At 32.2% G+C, this 15,488-nt stretch overlaps 2 protein-coding genes across 2 annotated transcripts; one reads left to right on the forward strand and one right to left on the reverse strand.

Annotated features, from left to right (window-relative positions):
- Positions 1-1,606: 1,606 nt before the first annotated feature.
- Positions 1,607-5,985, reverse strand: LOC123665154 (upstream activation factor subunit spp27). The gene is made up of 5 exons (XM_045599498.1): positions 5,849-5,985; positions 3,651-3,823; positions 3,129-3,248; positions 2,212-2,319; positions 1,607-1,909 (listed from the first exon to the last, which is right to left on the reverse strand). Exons 1-5 carry the CDS (start codon positions 5,889-5,891, stop codon positions 1,646-1,648), a joined length of 708 nt encoding a protein of 235 aa, XP_045455454.1. The 5' UTR covers positions 5,892-5,985; the 3' UTR covers positions 1,607-1,645.
- A 517-nt stretch (positions 5,986-6,502) lies between these two features.
- On the forward strand, positions 6,503-15,476 carry LOC123665303 (nucleolar protein 14 homolog). Its single transcript, XM_045599624.1, has 10 exons — positions 6,503-6,801; positions 7,144-7,343; positions 7,948-8,030; positions 8,837-9,159; positions 10,087-10,226; positions 11,492-11,607; positions 11,913-12,628; positions 12,889-13,883; positions 14,515-14,670; positions 15,346-15,476. Exons 1-10 carry the CDS (start codon positions 6,607-6,609, stop codon positions 15,434-15,436), a joined length of 3,015 nt encoding a protein of 1,004 aa, XP_045455580.1. The 5' UTR covers positions 6,503-6,606; the 3' UTR covers positions 15,437-15,476.
- Positions 15,477-15,488: the final 12 nt, after the last annotated feature.

Consider the following 15,488-nt stretch of genomic DNA (forward strand, 5'->3'; position numbering starts at 1 on the left):
ACCGTTACGGAAAGTGTGATCGAGCGAAGCGAATGAAAGTTAAGAGGGAGATATAAGTTAAGGAAGATAAAATTACGTTTCGTATATTACTGCAGGAGCTAAAGAATTTTTACTTCAGTCGTGTGGTTTATAGCACACTCGTTCAACATCGTATACATACAAAACCTGAAATGTCTTGCGACTTTCGGAAGATTCATAAATAAAATAAAATAACAGTTAATTGAAAGTCTTTTATTTTATCCTATAATCCCTCTGGGATATGCATACAACCTTTCAATCTAGCAAACTAGATTTATACAATACCTCACATTCAGTTTAGCGAAAAACACTTTTTTCTTATTTTAAGATATGCTTATTGCACTTTAATGTAAAATACCTAAATTTTCCTGATTAATCATTTGAATTGCTATTTTTAATTTGTGTAGAGATCAATTTAATAATTCATGTCAAATTGTCAAACAAATAGAAAAGGAAGGAACTGCAATTGTTATAAGAATCATCTCCTTTTCCCTTATTTATTACAGAAATTTTAATACATAAAAACCCGATTCCTATTAATTTTAAATTGTTGTAAATAGGATAAGAGTTTTTATATACGGTAAAGAAAAAGTATTAAATATCAAATATCTTTACATTATCAATCACAACTAGAGTTTTGCAAACACCTAATGAAAAACAACAATTTATAAGGAATCTTAAAATTATTTATTTGGATGTTTGCAAAACATATTATTAAACTTACGTCATATTTTATTAATAGGATAATTTTATTAATAATAGAACATAAACGTAATTCAGATTAAATCCAAAATAATGTATGGAAATATAATTATTAATGTACTGATTGAACTGCACTGTGTTATTAAAGTATTTATATTTAGTTATGATTCGACAATCCATAATTGAGCAGTATGGTAGTAAACTATTTATATATTTTTGTGATATTTTGAGTCAAAAACAGATTCAATTGTAAAAAAAAAGCTTTGAGTTGTCAATATAACACAATTGTTTTACACGTTGTTTGGATATTTTTTACTGACTTTTAAAAAAAAGTGGTTCGACCATTTTTTTATGTACTTTAATCTCAGATCTTTAGAAAACTACAACCCTTCTCCTGCATGAAGAAAAAGGCCTATGCCCAGCAATGGGATGTTAAAGGCTGCGTATCGCTAATTATGCGTATTTACTGGCAAATTCATTTGTAGATCATTTGAAATGTATGTTTTATTGACATCAAATGGTTTTTTTTATAAATATAATGGTCAGTTGTTTGTAATCCTTTTATGATTATAATATTTATCTTTATACAACCCTTTTATGGTCATTTTGGCAATTGGTTAAAGTATATTTTTAGTCAAATTGATTTCTATTTCACTATATACCCTAAATGGTGTCAAGCTGCCAATTTCTCTCATCAACTATCACAATAAATTTATATTACAATAACTATCAGAGATAAACTCAACTAAAATTCTGACGTTACACAGATATGACATACTTAATTTATCATTGACTTCACCGACAGTTTACTGAAAAATAGTGCACATGATATAAAAAAAAAAATGTATATATATATATATATATATATATATATATATATATATAATCACATGTCTATAATATATATGTTACCTAATTAACTAGATTACTCATCGAGAAAATGCGTTTTGAGGTACTTCATCATACCAAACGTACGGAATCTTTTCGTACCAATAACTTTGTACAGAGCATCGTCACAAATAGCAAATTGCTTGTTATTGGGATCGTAGAGATTTTTTTCTTTGATGATGGTCCAGACACGTTTGACCACTTCATGTCGGGGCATTTCTTCTTGCCCCATTAGTTCTGCTAAGGCTGGGGAAAGTTTGTATGCCCTTGTATAGCCACCGCCTTTACGGCTACCTCCCGACTGAAATAGAAATTAAATACTATTCAACTTAGTCTACACATGAAAATTTTAAATAACCCAAAATAATTAAATTTGAGAGCTGTTTTCCGAGCAAGACAACATCTGCTGGGTTCGCTAGTATTTAAATATAGAGCATGTGTCACATTTCATTAGTTTACCTGCATAAATAGTGTATATGCAAGTAAGAGGCGATAAACGAAACAACGTATACTACATACAACTTCTAATTTATATACAAAATCAGTTAGAAGCAATGGTCAAATTTTCTTTGTTATATTATAAAAATATAAATTATAAAGTACCTTTTTAGCTTTAGGAGCTTTTTCCTTCTTCTTGCCCCAGTCGCTGTCGGAATCTTCAGATCCCTTCTTTTTCTTGCCTTTCTTTGGTGCTGGCTTTTTCTTCTCCTCCTTAAACAAATATTATTCCTTTAATATTAATATAAGTAAAAAAGGGAAATATAAATAAAAGAGCAGGGATTGGGGGTAGGGTCGGCAACAAGCTAGCAATAGGCTACTATAGGTAATCTCTTACCGTCAAGGTGGGGCTGCACCCTTGCTAGCAGGGCAGTTAAAATAAAAATACTATTTGAAGTAAGTAAAGTAGGATGTGAAATAGGTATACTGAGCATGCCATAACAGACACAAACCAACTTACTGTTGAGTAAGATTAGAGGACTTTCTTATTTTCTGACAGATAAAATATATAAAATAAGAGACATCACCATCACTTCAGCCTATCACAGTCCACTGCTGGACATAGACCTCCACAAGTTCGCGCCAAAAATGGCGTGAACTCATGTGTGTTGCCCACAGTCAGCACGCTGAGCAGGCAGGTAGGTGACCGCGGGGCTTTGTCGTACCGAAGAAGCTGTTGCCCGTTTTCGGCCTGTGTATTTTAAAGCCGTTGGATAGTTATCCCGCCATCGATCGACTTTTTAAGTTCCAAGGTTGTAGTGGAACTGTGTTATCTCTTAGTCGCCTCTTACGACACCCACGGGAAGAGTGGGTGGCTATATTCTTTACTGTCGTAACACACAGCAGTACAATAAAAGTAGTGTTGTACAATGAACGCATTAATTACTTTCTAGAACGGTTTGAGGGGTACGGTATCCTGGACCATTACTTAATGTCCCAGCTTAGCGACAGATCTTACACACAGCAGCTTACACAAGCAGAACAATAAAATAAAAGTTATGTATGTATATATTTTTACAAACCTCAGATTCACTGTCATTGGATCCATCCTCATCATCTTCTTCAGAGCTTTCTTTCCTAGATTTCTTTGAAGCAGCCTTTGTAGCAGGGGCTGATCGCTTAGCTGGCTTCTTTTCTTCTTCCTGTGTGACAAATAGAAGAAAATAGAAAAATTAGAATAGAAAACAAAATTTGAGACACTAAATATATTAAAGTTTACAGTAGAGAAGAAGTGTCAAGCTCAATTTTGCAGAGGCCCATATATTAGAATGTGTAGGATTCAAATCTATACAAATAAAATTGGAGTGTCTGTTTGTAATATTAAAATAACCGCTTTTTACTAAAAAAAATAAATAAATAGCCAGTTTCACAAATTGTGGATAGCGCTATTTGATGGATGACAGTATCTGACAGTGTTAAAAGTTTTTGATTAGTTATTCTTTTTTACCATCGAGCCATTACCACCAATCACAATTGCGAATCTAACCGCTTACCGTCAAGTGGGCTGTACGCTCGTTTGCCACACAAAAAAAAATTATATTTACCTCTCCATCCTCGTCTCCATCTTTTTCATCATCAGAACTTTCGTTCACATAATCCATCACCAGCTGGTCAATGATCTTCTTTTTCTCGGTTAAGTCAGTATCAAATATCTTCTCGAGCTTCTGTACAACCTTTTTTGTTGAGGTCTTGGCGAGGTTCGCATTTTTGAGAATCTCTGTAGGCAAAGTAATTCGTTTTACAAGATTTTTTTCGAAAGATAGCAAAATGTTGAGACCCGAGAGTTATTTTAGTAACTATTTTAGCAATATCTGAGTAAAGCATGGAATATATTGATAAAAATTTACGTTTTGCAGACACTTCAGTGTTTATTTATGTATACTTAGTATATTTTTTTTATAGTCAAATAAATGTAGAGAAAATTATCATTTGTAAATGTGATTTTATGTCAATACATCATTATTCATAAAATTAACGGTTACTTGTTAAAATCAAACTAAATTTTGTTTAATAATTTCGTATTTACCAATTTAATTATTTTATACTTTGTACCATAAATTTTTGAATTTGAGATGAGCATTTGCATTAAATAACTATGAGTGCATTTATAACTGACCTCAAAAAATGTAAGAGTATCAACTCAACTGTATTTTTTATTTTTGTGTATGTCACCTCAGAACTTTTGACTGGGTGGACTGATTTCGATGTGTTTTTTTTTAAATCAAAAGTCCCATTTAAATTTATTTGAGATCTGACAAGTACTTTTTGAGTTATCTCTACTAATACGCGTATTTACTTAACCAATTTTTTGTTTATCTACTTGTACAATTTTTACCGATTTAAAAAAAAGGAGGAGGTTCTCAATTTTACTGTAGCTCATAACTTTTTGCTGAATGGACTTCACTGGGTGTACTGTGTAGATTTCGATTATTCTTGTTTTAGACCAAAGCTTGTAGTCCCATTTAAATTTCACTACTATTCATATTTTGTAAAATGTAGTTTTAAAAATATGTAAAAAACAGATAGATAGAATATACTTTATTGCACACCACTCAGAAAAGATTTACATAAAACAGTTATTTACACATAGAGCGTTAGTAATGCACAAAGGCGGTCTTATCGTTTAGTAGCAATCTCTTCCAGATAACCTTTAGAAAGAGGAAAATGAAATGATACATAGCAAAGAATTATAAAATATTAACAATATATTCATTAGGTACAAAGGGCGGCCTTATTGCTAAAAAGCGATCTCTTCCAGGCAACCTTGTATTGAAAATAATACATACACAATATATCTACTACAACAAAAATAAGGTTAGTATTTAAAAAAAAAAAAAAAAAGGTTCATAAACAGTGCACGGAAGAAACTTGTTTTTGTATTGTAATCAGCTTCATTGCAATCGAGTCGAAGAATTTTATGGCTAATTCGTTTTTATAGGCTACGATTCGATTTGGAGGGTTGAAAGTAAAATAAAACTACTGAATTCTTAATAGAAATCAAGATTATGACGAATATTTTGTTCGACATAATGCATTTCCCGCCAATTACGTTATCGATCAACAAAGAGAAAATGAAAAGGTCAATAATTACTATATTCTATAATACAAAACTGTTAATATGTAAAAAAAAAAATCTAAACTCAATCAAGTAAGACGAATTGAGTTCATATTCGCCTTGTGATCGTATATTTGTATTTGTGTTGATAGTATTTCTGAACGAGGCCGCTGGCCGCGCAACATGGCGGCTTTGATAATTGGATAAAACATTCAGTAAATTGCAATAAAATATCCACACGAAGCGTATTAAGCAAAATGCTTCGAATAAAAATTGTTCTAATAATAGATGCGCATCGTATGTGATATAACAAAATGAATAAAACTCAGTCATTTTAGCGTTTCATACGTGGAGTATAGATGTTGAAAGTTACGCGTTGCATAAAAATAAACCACCAGTGAGCAGGCTTAAATAGGCGGTATAAAATGATGGCCTATATACCAAGAGATCCGCATAATGAGACCAAACAACTTTCACTTGAAACATTTTTATAAGAATGCCCTACTATCAGAGATATTTCAATTGAAAGATACAAAAACTCGAAGTTCTCTTGAACAATTATAGGAAGCCATTACGTGACCCCCGGGTTGTAATGCTTGATACCAATTTCATGTATATTTGCAGCTTAAAAATTAAATTTAACGGCATAAAATGTAAAAAATATTATAACAGCAGTTTTTCACTTACTCGCGATTTCCTTTTCAAGATCTTCTTTACTAACATCTGCCATTTTTCTTAGAACAAGTAGATTCCGCCAGCGACACAAGGAAACACAGCCACACAATAATATACCTACGCGCTAGATGCTACACGGCGTCCTAACGAAAATAGCCGAACGGGGATTCGGGTATACTCGGCTGGTTTTCAATTGGCCTATAGAAAATGAAAAATTTACGTAGACTGCGTTCAGTTGAACTTTCAAAACATACATATTATAAGTATAATTAAAAAAATATTGTTAAGATTGCCTTTCATATATATGAAAGTCTTTTTAAGTCAATAGTAATAATTATACACATTTAATAATATAAAAGAAAGACCTGTCCATTTGTTCTTTAAAAAGGGTTAAGAAACTGATTTATTTTCCTTAAATTTTTAAAAAGAAACTTATTTTTTTGATTAATTTTTTATCATTATAAAGTTCAATAGCTGAATAATAACTTGTATCAAAATCGAGAATACTGAACTTTCCTTTTCTTTCGAGAGCTTGTAATAGTCTAAAATTAATATCGAACTCTAGATAGAGCCAGCTGATAATTAAAAAAAAATGGCGTATTGTATTATATATTCCCTGATAAATGAACGCAACTTTAAAATTTAATCTTGTCAATTGTCATTGTCAAAGCCATGTGTATTTTATTTGTTGACGAACGTTTAACCTAGAAGATTAGACATAGAGACTAAAAGTTATATTTTTGTAATAAATTAATATACTTTAAAAGAAAATGGCTAAAGTAAAGAATAAGAGGAATGCAAAATTAGCAGACAAAGTTCACCAGAAGAAAAAAGCCGAAGCGAATAAGAAGAAATTAAATCCATTCGAAGTTCATATAAATAGGGAGAAAATTAAAGTTTTAGGAAAGAAATCTAAACATGACAGAGGGTTACCCGGAGTGTCTCGTGCGAAAGCTATACAAAAGGTAATAATAGTGTTCTTTATTTTTCCTCATTTATTTACATTGCAAATATTTTATATTTATTCACTAGTACTATAATACAAAACCTGAGCGGGAATTGAACCTGCATATATATATACATATATATATATGTAAAATTTATCTTAAAAACAACTATCCCATAGTTAAGATCATGTTATCATAGAACAAAGAGGTTGTACACTTGTGTGACAATCTTAAACCTATCAATATTGCATCAAATGTTTAAACTGTTTACAACGAAATTTTGTATGTAGAGAAGAGCTGGAGATCTGGATGTATGAAGTACCAGTTCAACATATTATAACTGTTCATGTTTTGTTACAGAGAAAGGAAACCCTAGGTACAGAAATGAAATTACTAAACAAAACAAACACTTTCATTGACCGTCGTATCGGAGAGAAGAATAACCAGATATCAATTGAAGATCGTATGACGGCCAGGTTTGCCGCTGAACGAGCTAAGGCCTTGCAACGCAGCAAAACTAGCATTTATAATCTTGCTGATGATGATATGTTGACACACAGGTATTGGAAATTAATTTGAATATTCTTTTTATATATGTAAAGTGCATAACATATAAATTTATTGAAGGTCACAGCTAAATAATAATGCTTTCAAGTGGTGTTGTGTTCCTGTAGTGGGTAAGGTAACCTAAACTCCTGGGGAGAGTCAGGGTAGGGTTAGTAACACTCTTGGCCAATAGAAAATGAAATATTAATATAGACTGGCGTTCAGTTGAACTTTCAAAACATAAGTATTATAATTATAATTAAAAAAAATTGTTAAGATTGCCTTTCGTTTATATGATAGTATTTTTAAGTGAATAGTTATAACATACTCTACTCTTAGTGGCTAGGCTTTAGATTAAGAACTGTCATTTTGAGGGTAGAAGGTTAGGGTTATTTTTTTTTGTGTAACAAAATTATTCCCATAAACGGTCAACTTTTGAGCTTAGATAATTCGACGGTTCTTAATCTAAAGCCTTACCATTATTTTATAATAAGTAGAGATTGACCCCTTCCTGTCTTCAATGTGTTGGCTTCTTAAATAATTTTAAGCACATTTATCTTAAGCTAATATTCAAAAATGTACATTAAATTGCAAGATAAAACATATTTTTGTTTATAGAGGGCAAACATTGGAGCAGGTAGAAAAGTTTGATGATCCAAAGTCGGATGATGAAGACGACGGTAGATTTGGAGGTTTGGGTGGTAAGTAATATGATTATGATATATTTAAGTTTTTAAACTTTCATAGTCATTATGAGGATTTTTTATTCTATGGGACGTAGCGTGACTTTTATTTTGAAACTTGTGACGCTGAAATATCTGCAAATAAAAAAAAGAAAAGTGCAGAATAAAAAATACCAAAATTTAAATAATAATAATATATGTAGCGACATCTATCTCGCGACATACAAACTAGAGAAAACTGACGTATCTCACATCGCGATATCAAAGTTATCAGAGTGATTGAGTATATATACAAGAACCCGACAATATCCGTTGGGGGCGTTAGCCCACCAGATACATCCCCCTTCTGGTCGGAGGATTCTCCCTTTGCAATGACGGACAAGGAACTCATCACCATGTTCGTTCACGCTCGCACCTTAACTGGTGACCCCGATGTGATTATTCCCACACCTCCAAATATATATATTTTGTTTCATACTAACTACAGAAAGAGTCGAGTACAATAGCAAAACAAGTCAATATTTTATTGTTTCAAGTACCCAGACTCGTAAAATATATCGATTTCATAATTTTGATAGGCTCTCTCCTTCTTAAACTCAACTCTTTGCTCTATTGTGAGGAAGCTGTAGTTTCTTTTTTTACTATTAACATTGAAAGGCTCAAAATTACAAACCCGCGCTGACAGCCTGGGCACATTAAAACTAACTTGTGATAGGAGGGATGGACGGTCATATTTGCTATTTATATGGTTATTTCAAAAGGTACATGATATTATGACATTTTAGTGGAAATCATAATTCATCAATATTTCAATCATTTTCCAGACGACTTCGTATCTGAAGGCCATTTTGGTGGTGGTTTAATATCAAAAACTGAAGCAAAAGATGGCGCCAAATCACACAAAGATTTAATCGAACAACTAATAGCGGAATCAAAGAAACGGAAAGTGGAAAAACAGAAGGAAAAAGAACAAACGCTAGATTTAACGGAGAAGTTAGACACTGAATGGAAAGATTTGCAACCAGTTGTGTTTAAGAAACAGAGTGTTCCAGAAGAATCGTTAATCGACAAACTTCTGAGTAAGGCGGAAAAGGGCCAGGACTATGACAAAATGATGAGAGAGTTGAGGTTCGAGAAGCGAGGAACGGTGAGTGATATTTCTAGTTTTATAATTCTTTGTTGGTATCTTCTATAATATAAAAATGAGTCGCTGAATGTGTTGCTAAGCGCAAAACTCGAGAACGGTTGGACCGATTTCGCTAATTCTTTTTTTTAAATATTCCTTGAAGTACGAGGATGGTTCTTACTGAGAGAAAAATTCTAAAAAAAAAAAAAAATTAATAAAATTAAAGAATCGACTGTTAGGCGATACGAAGTTCGCCGGGTCAGCTAGTATCTATATATTAATACATGAAGCAATACAATACAAATACTCTTTATTGTACACTATCAGAGAAAAAAATTTACACCGTAAAAGAAAATATTCACATGTAAATAAGGCAGTCTTATCGCTAAAAGAGCGATCTCTTCCAGACAACCTCTACCATGAAAAGGACATGACAAAAGAATTAGACAGCATGGAGGTGTACATACATAATATATACATATAATACGTAAAAAGCAAAAACTTTGTACCCCTTTTTACGGAAATTGCGCGGACGCAGGAGTATGAAATTTCGCATACTTGAAGTTTATATATACACATATTGTTTATATAAAAATACATTAAATTAAATCAATAATGATAAAAAAAACAATACTTTGTGTACCAGGTATTTGACACACACACGCATATAATATACTCTTTTGTATATTATTATAGAAGTATAGTCTTTGACAACAGACCCTTAATAATGTTTAAACTTATAATTTAAATTAATTATTATCATTATAAAACTGTTATTTATTAAAATAATACTTTATAAGAGAGGTTGAAATCCAGACTAAATATGTAACTTTACTGTAAGGTACTTGTGTATTGTGTGGTTGTCCAGACCCGACGTCAAGGTAGTAGTAGTAAGTTAGGACACAGGAATAAATCCGAGTGGTGACCTAAAATTGTACCGTGTTTTAGCCATCAGATGGTCTAAAGAGTCAAGAGAAGCAAGAAGAAGAAGAGAGGAAAAAAATAGAAGAATTAGAGAGACAGAGAGAACTTAGAATGTTGTCTGAAGAAGAGGTTGCTCCTAAAAATAGGCAACCCGCTAAACATAGGTATGTATTATTATAATTATTACTATTAATATAAATAAACTAAGCTGACCATATTATTTGTGAATTTATCTTTTTTTTTCTTTTTTTTTTCTTTTATACAAAGCTTGTCGTAATAAGAGCGAACAAAAGAATTATCCGATGTAAAGCAATTGTTCATTTTTATTTTTGTCTTACCTTGAACAGCTAAAGTCCAATTTTGAAAGTCACTATCTCTCTATGTATGGTACAGTCTATGGTTGAGTGAGAGATGACATGTGAGGGAAGGTCATGATGGTGACCAAACCCAATGAAAGTCGATCTAACACTAAGTTTATTAAGAATATTTTGAGTACCTATATATAGGCAAAAGAACAGATGTCATCCGCATCAGGCAAATAACAATTTCGTAAAAAATTACCTAAATTAAAGGAGGTTATTGGTTTGCATAACAATTACATTGCTAAATGTACCCGTACACTAATTTATTTTTAAATATAGTTCATATTTTAAGCGTGTAAGGTCGACAGCATAATATAAAAAACGAAACAATACGTAGTATGTTAAAAATTCAAATAACAGAACATATACATACACATCACGCCTCTTTCCCGTAGCGGTAGACAGAGACCACTTCTTTCCACTTGCTACGATCCTTACATACGTCTTTCGCTTCGTCCACTTTCATTATTTCCTTCATACATGCTGCTCTTCGGTTTAGGGTACTCTTGACCTGGCCTTTTTTCAAGACGTCTCTTATTTGGTCTCGGAACGTCCGCCTAGGTCTACCCTTTTCAACCCTTCCATCCACACTTGCCTTATACACTTTTTTCGCCAATCGTTCTTCACTCATTCTCTCGACATGACCAAAATGTAAACAAACTTTTTGTAAGCAAAGTTTCTCAAGATCTCTATAAAAAAGAACTTATTTTGAACAATGGTGGTTGAAATTACGCCTAATATGAACAATATGAAATACTTACGTCACTAAACGTAGTAACGAGTTAGTCATCCCGTTTATATGAAAGTAATAAATAAATAAATAAACGCTTCACACTCAACGGCCCCCAGTAGGATTTTCTTCTATATTAGGAGTCCGGAAATACACAATACACAAGCATAAACGCCCAAACCACTAAAAACATCAATATGAGCCCGCGACCGCTAGCGCAACAATCAGTTCTGTGACCGCTGGGCCAACAAAATACAAAGACAATATCTCAAGTATGTACTGATTATATAATAAATCATACTAACAAAATTTTTATACAAATTTTTCTTTGTTACAGATCTGCAGATGATTTAGATGATAATTTCGTATTGGATAACGAACAAGACTTCATGTTGGCGTACGACAATGAAGGCAAGCCGCTTGTACCTGAACACGTGCTGAAGGATTACTCAGGTAGTACTAATTATAGATTATCTATAGTCAATTATTTACTATTAATTAAAAATATATCTATAAAAAGGTAATTTCAATTCGTAAAACAATATTTGTATTACCAACATATTCAATATGTATTTTATCTATATGGTACTGTTTATTGCAAGAATCGTAGCAATAACACAGTAGTGGAAAGCAGATATAAAAATATACACAATACGGGTTCAAGTATAGTTAAAAAAATTGAATGTTCTCAAAAGTTATTTGCTACACTGGTATTAACAATATATAAACGTTTACTAATGTAATTTCATTTATTGTAGTACCAAATGCGAAAAAGAAATTCGATGATGGTATATCAGATACATCTGAAGAAGAAAGTGAAGAAGAGAGTGGTGAAGAAGGAGAAAGTGAGAATGAAGTAGAAGATGGAGAAAATCAAGTTAATAATACTTCTGATGATGATTCAGATGAAAAGGAAGAACTAAATAAAAAAGATATACCAAATATAAAAGAAAATGATAAAGATTCAGACTCTGGTGAAGATAGTTCTGATGATGGTGATGATGAGAAAAGTAAACCAAATAAACAAGATAAAGCAAAAAGAAAAAAATTAAAAGTGAATGATATTGATTCATTTTCAGGTGAAGATGCGTCTGATGTTGAAAAAGATAAATCAGATTTAAATAGCAAAATTGTAGATATAAATAGTAAAGGGTTAAAAAGAAAACATGATTCTAAAGAAGTTGATGCTGATTCTCACAAACAAGAAAAGCAAACTAAAACAGATTCCAAAATATTAGATAGTTCTGAAAATAAATTAAACAATTCTAGTAATTCTATTGATCAAGATTCACAAGATGCTGAATCAAGTGAAGAGAGTGAAGAATCAGGTTCTGAAGACAATGATGATTATCCGAACATCAATAATTTGAGTGATTTAAAGGAATCGGATAAATCTGATTCAGAAATTGAGGATTGTAGCGAAACAATCGGTTCTTTCTTTGATTTTAAATCTGACGAAGGTGATAATTTAAAGGTAAAGAATACTTTTACAATTATGTTTATGATGCTTCTAAAAGATTCAGTAATTTACATTATTTGTATATGAAGTCAAATTTTTCTACAAATTTATCTTCTAATATATTCTTATAAAGTTGTTTTGACGATGTGATGACGCAGTAGTCACGTATACTGGATGATGCTCAGGTCACACGCTTAACATCCACTCCATTAACATTTTTCATACACAGACGTTATACAATTATGAAAATTATACAAACTATATATTTTTTCCAGAAATTATTAGCTGGAAAGACGCCATCACAGCAATCAGTCGCGTTACAGCAGTTAATAAAAAGTTACGACCCAAGCCTATCAGAAAATAATAAGGAATTATTAAGTAGACTATTCGCTCACCTCTTACAATACGTACACGATATATTCTCAAATATAACAGACGAAGGAGAAATCATAAAATCATTCTTAATTTTCGATAAAATAGTTCCATACTTTTACGACCTCATTCACTTAAATAAAGTCTCAACCAAAAAGTTTTTAGTCGAACTATTAAAAGAAAAATACGATTTATTCAAACGTAAACCAAAAAAAGTTCCAGATTTGAACACACTTATATTTTTCAAATTAGTATCTGTGTTATATCCAACTTCAGATTTTAGACATCCGGTCGCGACGCCATCTTTGGTTTTCATGTCGGAAATATTAACTTTAGGTAGATTTAGAGACGCGTATTCAGTTTCTAGAGGATTTTTCATTGTAGCTCTTATTTTAGAATATACTGTACTATCAAAAAGATATGTTCCCGCTGCATTAAATTTCCTAAGAGGTATGTTTTATCTGTGTGCGAATACTTCCGTTCTAAATCCAGTACTAGTTGTCCCGCCATTCCGTTTACATAACACAGAAAAGATATTGTATTTGGAAAACGATTGTTCCAAAATGGCCGTCGAACATAAAATGGCGGCTAAAGATCTTGTAGCCACAGAAATCAATGATAGCTTCAAAATTCGATGTTTACTATCAGCTACAATGATGTTAAAGGAATTTTTCGATAATTATAACGAATTAGAAGTATTAGAAGCGGTTTTCGAAACGCATATCAAGTTATTAGGTAGAGTAGATTTAGATTTGTATCCGCAAAAGGTAGTAAAGAAAATTGAGGAAGTATTGCAGTACATGAAAGAGACGTTAGAAGTCAAAACGTACACTCAAATGTCGAGAGAAAAAGTAAGGCCCAAGGCCTTGAGGCTGTACGAGCCTGATGTACAAGAAGTGTGAGTATTTATTACGTTTATTAAAATATTAATTAAATTGTATTTGCGTTAAAAAATATATATAGCTGTCAGTACCTTATCCTCCCTTTATCCCTCCCACTCAGCTTAGTCAGGCCCTTAACCAATTAAATCATATAATTTGTACGATTTGATTTTTGTGTTACCCACACATTAGGGAATTCTAAACATTTTTTAATATCACATCAAAAAGCTAGAGCACCGACACGGTCAGTCGGAGATGCAGGTTCGATCCCCGCTTGAACGGTCGATTTTTGATATGATATTAAAAAATGTTTAAATCATATAAATTAGAATGTCTGACTGAATGGCTCACTGCAACGTTATTAGTATTATAAAATAATTATGCTACACATATCGCTAGAGGAGAATAATGACTCATCGATGTCACTTAGCTTAGCCACGCCCCTTGACATATTAAATTGCGCTGTTACATATAACAAGCTTAAGTTGCTTACATCAGGAAGAGACAACCGTGTGTGTATTTTATAAATATTTGTTAAAAAAATATTTCAATATCAATTAGTACCTAATACACATTACGTTGTCTACATCTTGAACAAGCAACCGCGTATATAATGAAAATAATTATTTTTTTATGTATTTGTTACAGCTTCACCGGTAGCAAGAGTGCAAAACTTTCGAAGGAGAACGCAGAAAAGGCTAAACTTAAGAGTAAATACAAGAAGGAGATGAAGGGAGCTCTGAGGGAGATAAGAAGAGATAAGGCGTACATCGCGTCCGTGAAGATAAAGCAGAAGATACAGAGGTTAGTGATGTTTATATTTATTTCATTATTGAAGTAAAACTTCTTTACGCACGCTTGACTTGGGGAGTAAGCTGGTGAATGCGTGACGAGAGCGTTACGAAAAGTGAGGTCGGGTGAGGCGACAGAGCGAGAGAGAGAGAGGTGCGAGCACACATTTTCTTTCTCTCATAGCCAGTTACTTTTCATATATCTAAGACACAGTGCAGGCCTATTGTGCAGAAGTTTAACTTCACTTGTGTGGTCTAAAGCAGTCTTGTTTTTAAGGTTTAATAACAGTTGCATCTAAAATAAATAGATATAAGTTGAGCTGTCTTGTGGCTTTCAGTGATTTTGTCGTGTATGATAATACATTTTTTCAAGATAAGTGGATAATTTTGTGCCAAGTAGGCAAACTGCATGCCTGTTGTAGCAGGGGTTGCACCCCCCCCCCCCCGGGGGAGGGGGGGGGGCTTGTGTTATTAAGAAGCTATGCAGATTTAAATTACTGCAATTTTTTGTAAAAATTATGTTTTACAAATATGTAATTAAATATTAAAATATAAAATAAGAACTGATTACACATATACATACTGTTTAATAATATTATATATAATCCCATCATTCTTTATATGTGTAACCACTCCTTAATACTATTTTCTCTTTGAATCTCATAATAATATAAATTTATCATTTCAGTGACAATATAAGGAAGGATAAGGTCAAACAGATATACAAAGACGCTTCTATACAACAAGGGGAGCTGAATAAATTGAAACGAATGAAGTAAAACTATTTATTTTATTTGTAAATAAATAAATCCACAAACATATAATACTTTT

Source organism: Melitaea cinxia, chromosome 23 (genome assembly GCF_905220565.1).
Source record: "Melitaea cinxia chromosome 23, ilMelCinx1.1, whole genome shotgun sequence".
Taxonomy (NCBI): domain Eukaryota; kingdom Metazoa; phylum Arthropoda; class Insecta; order Lepidoptera; family Nymphalidae; genus Melitaea; species Melitaea cinxia.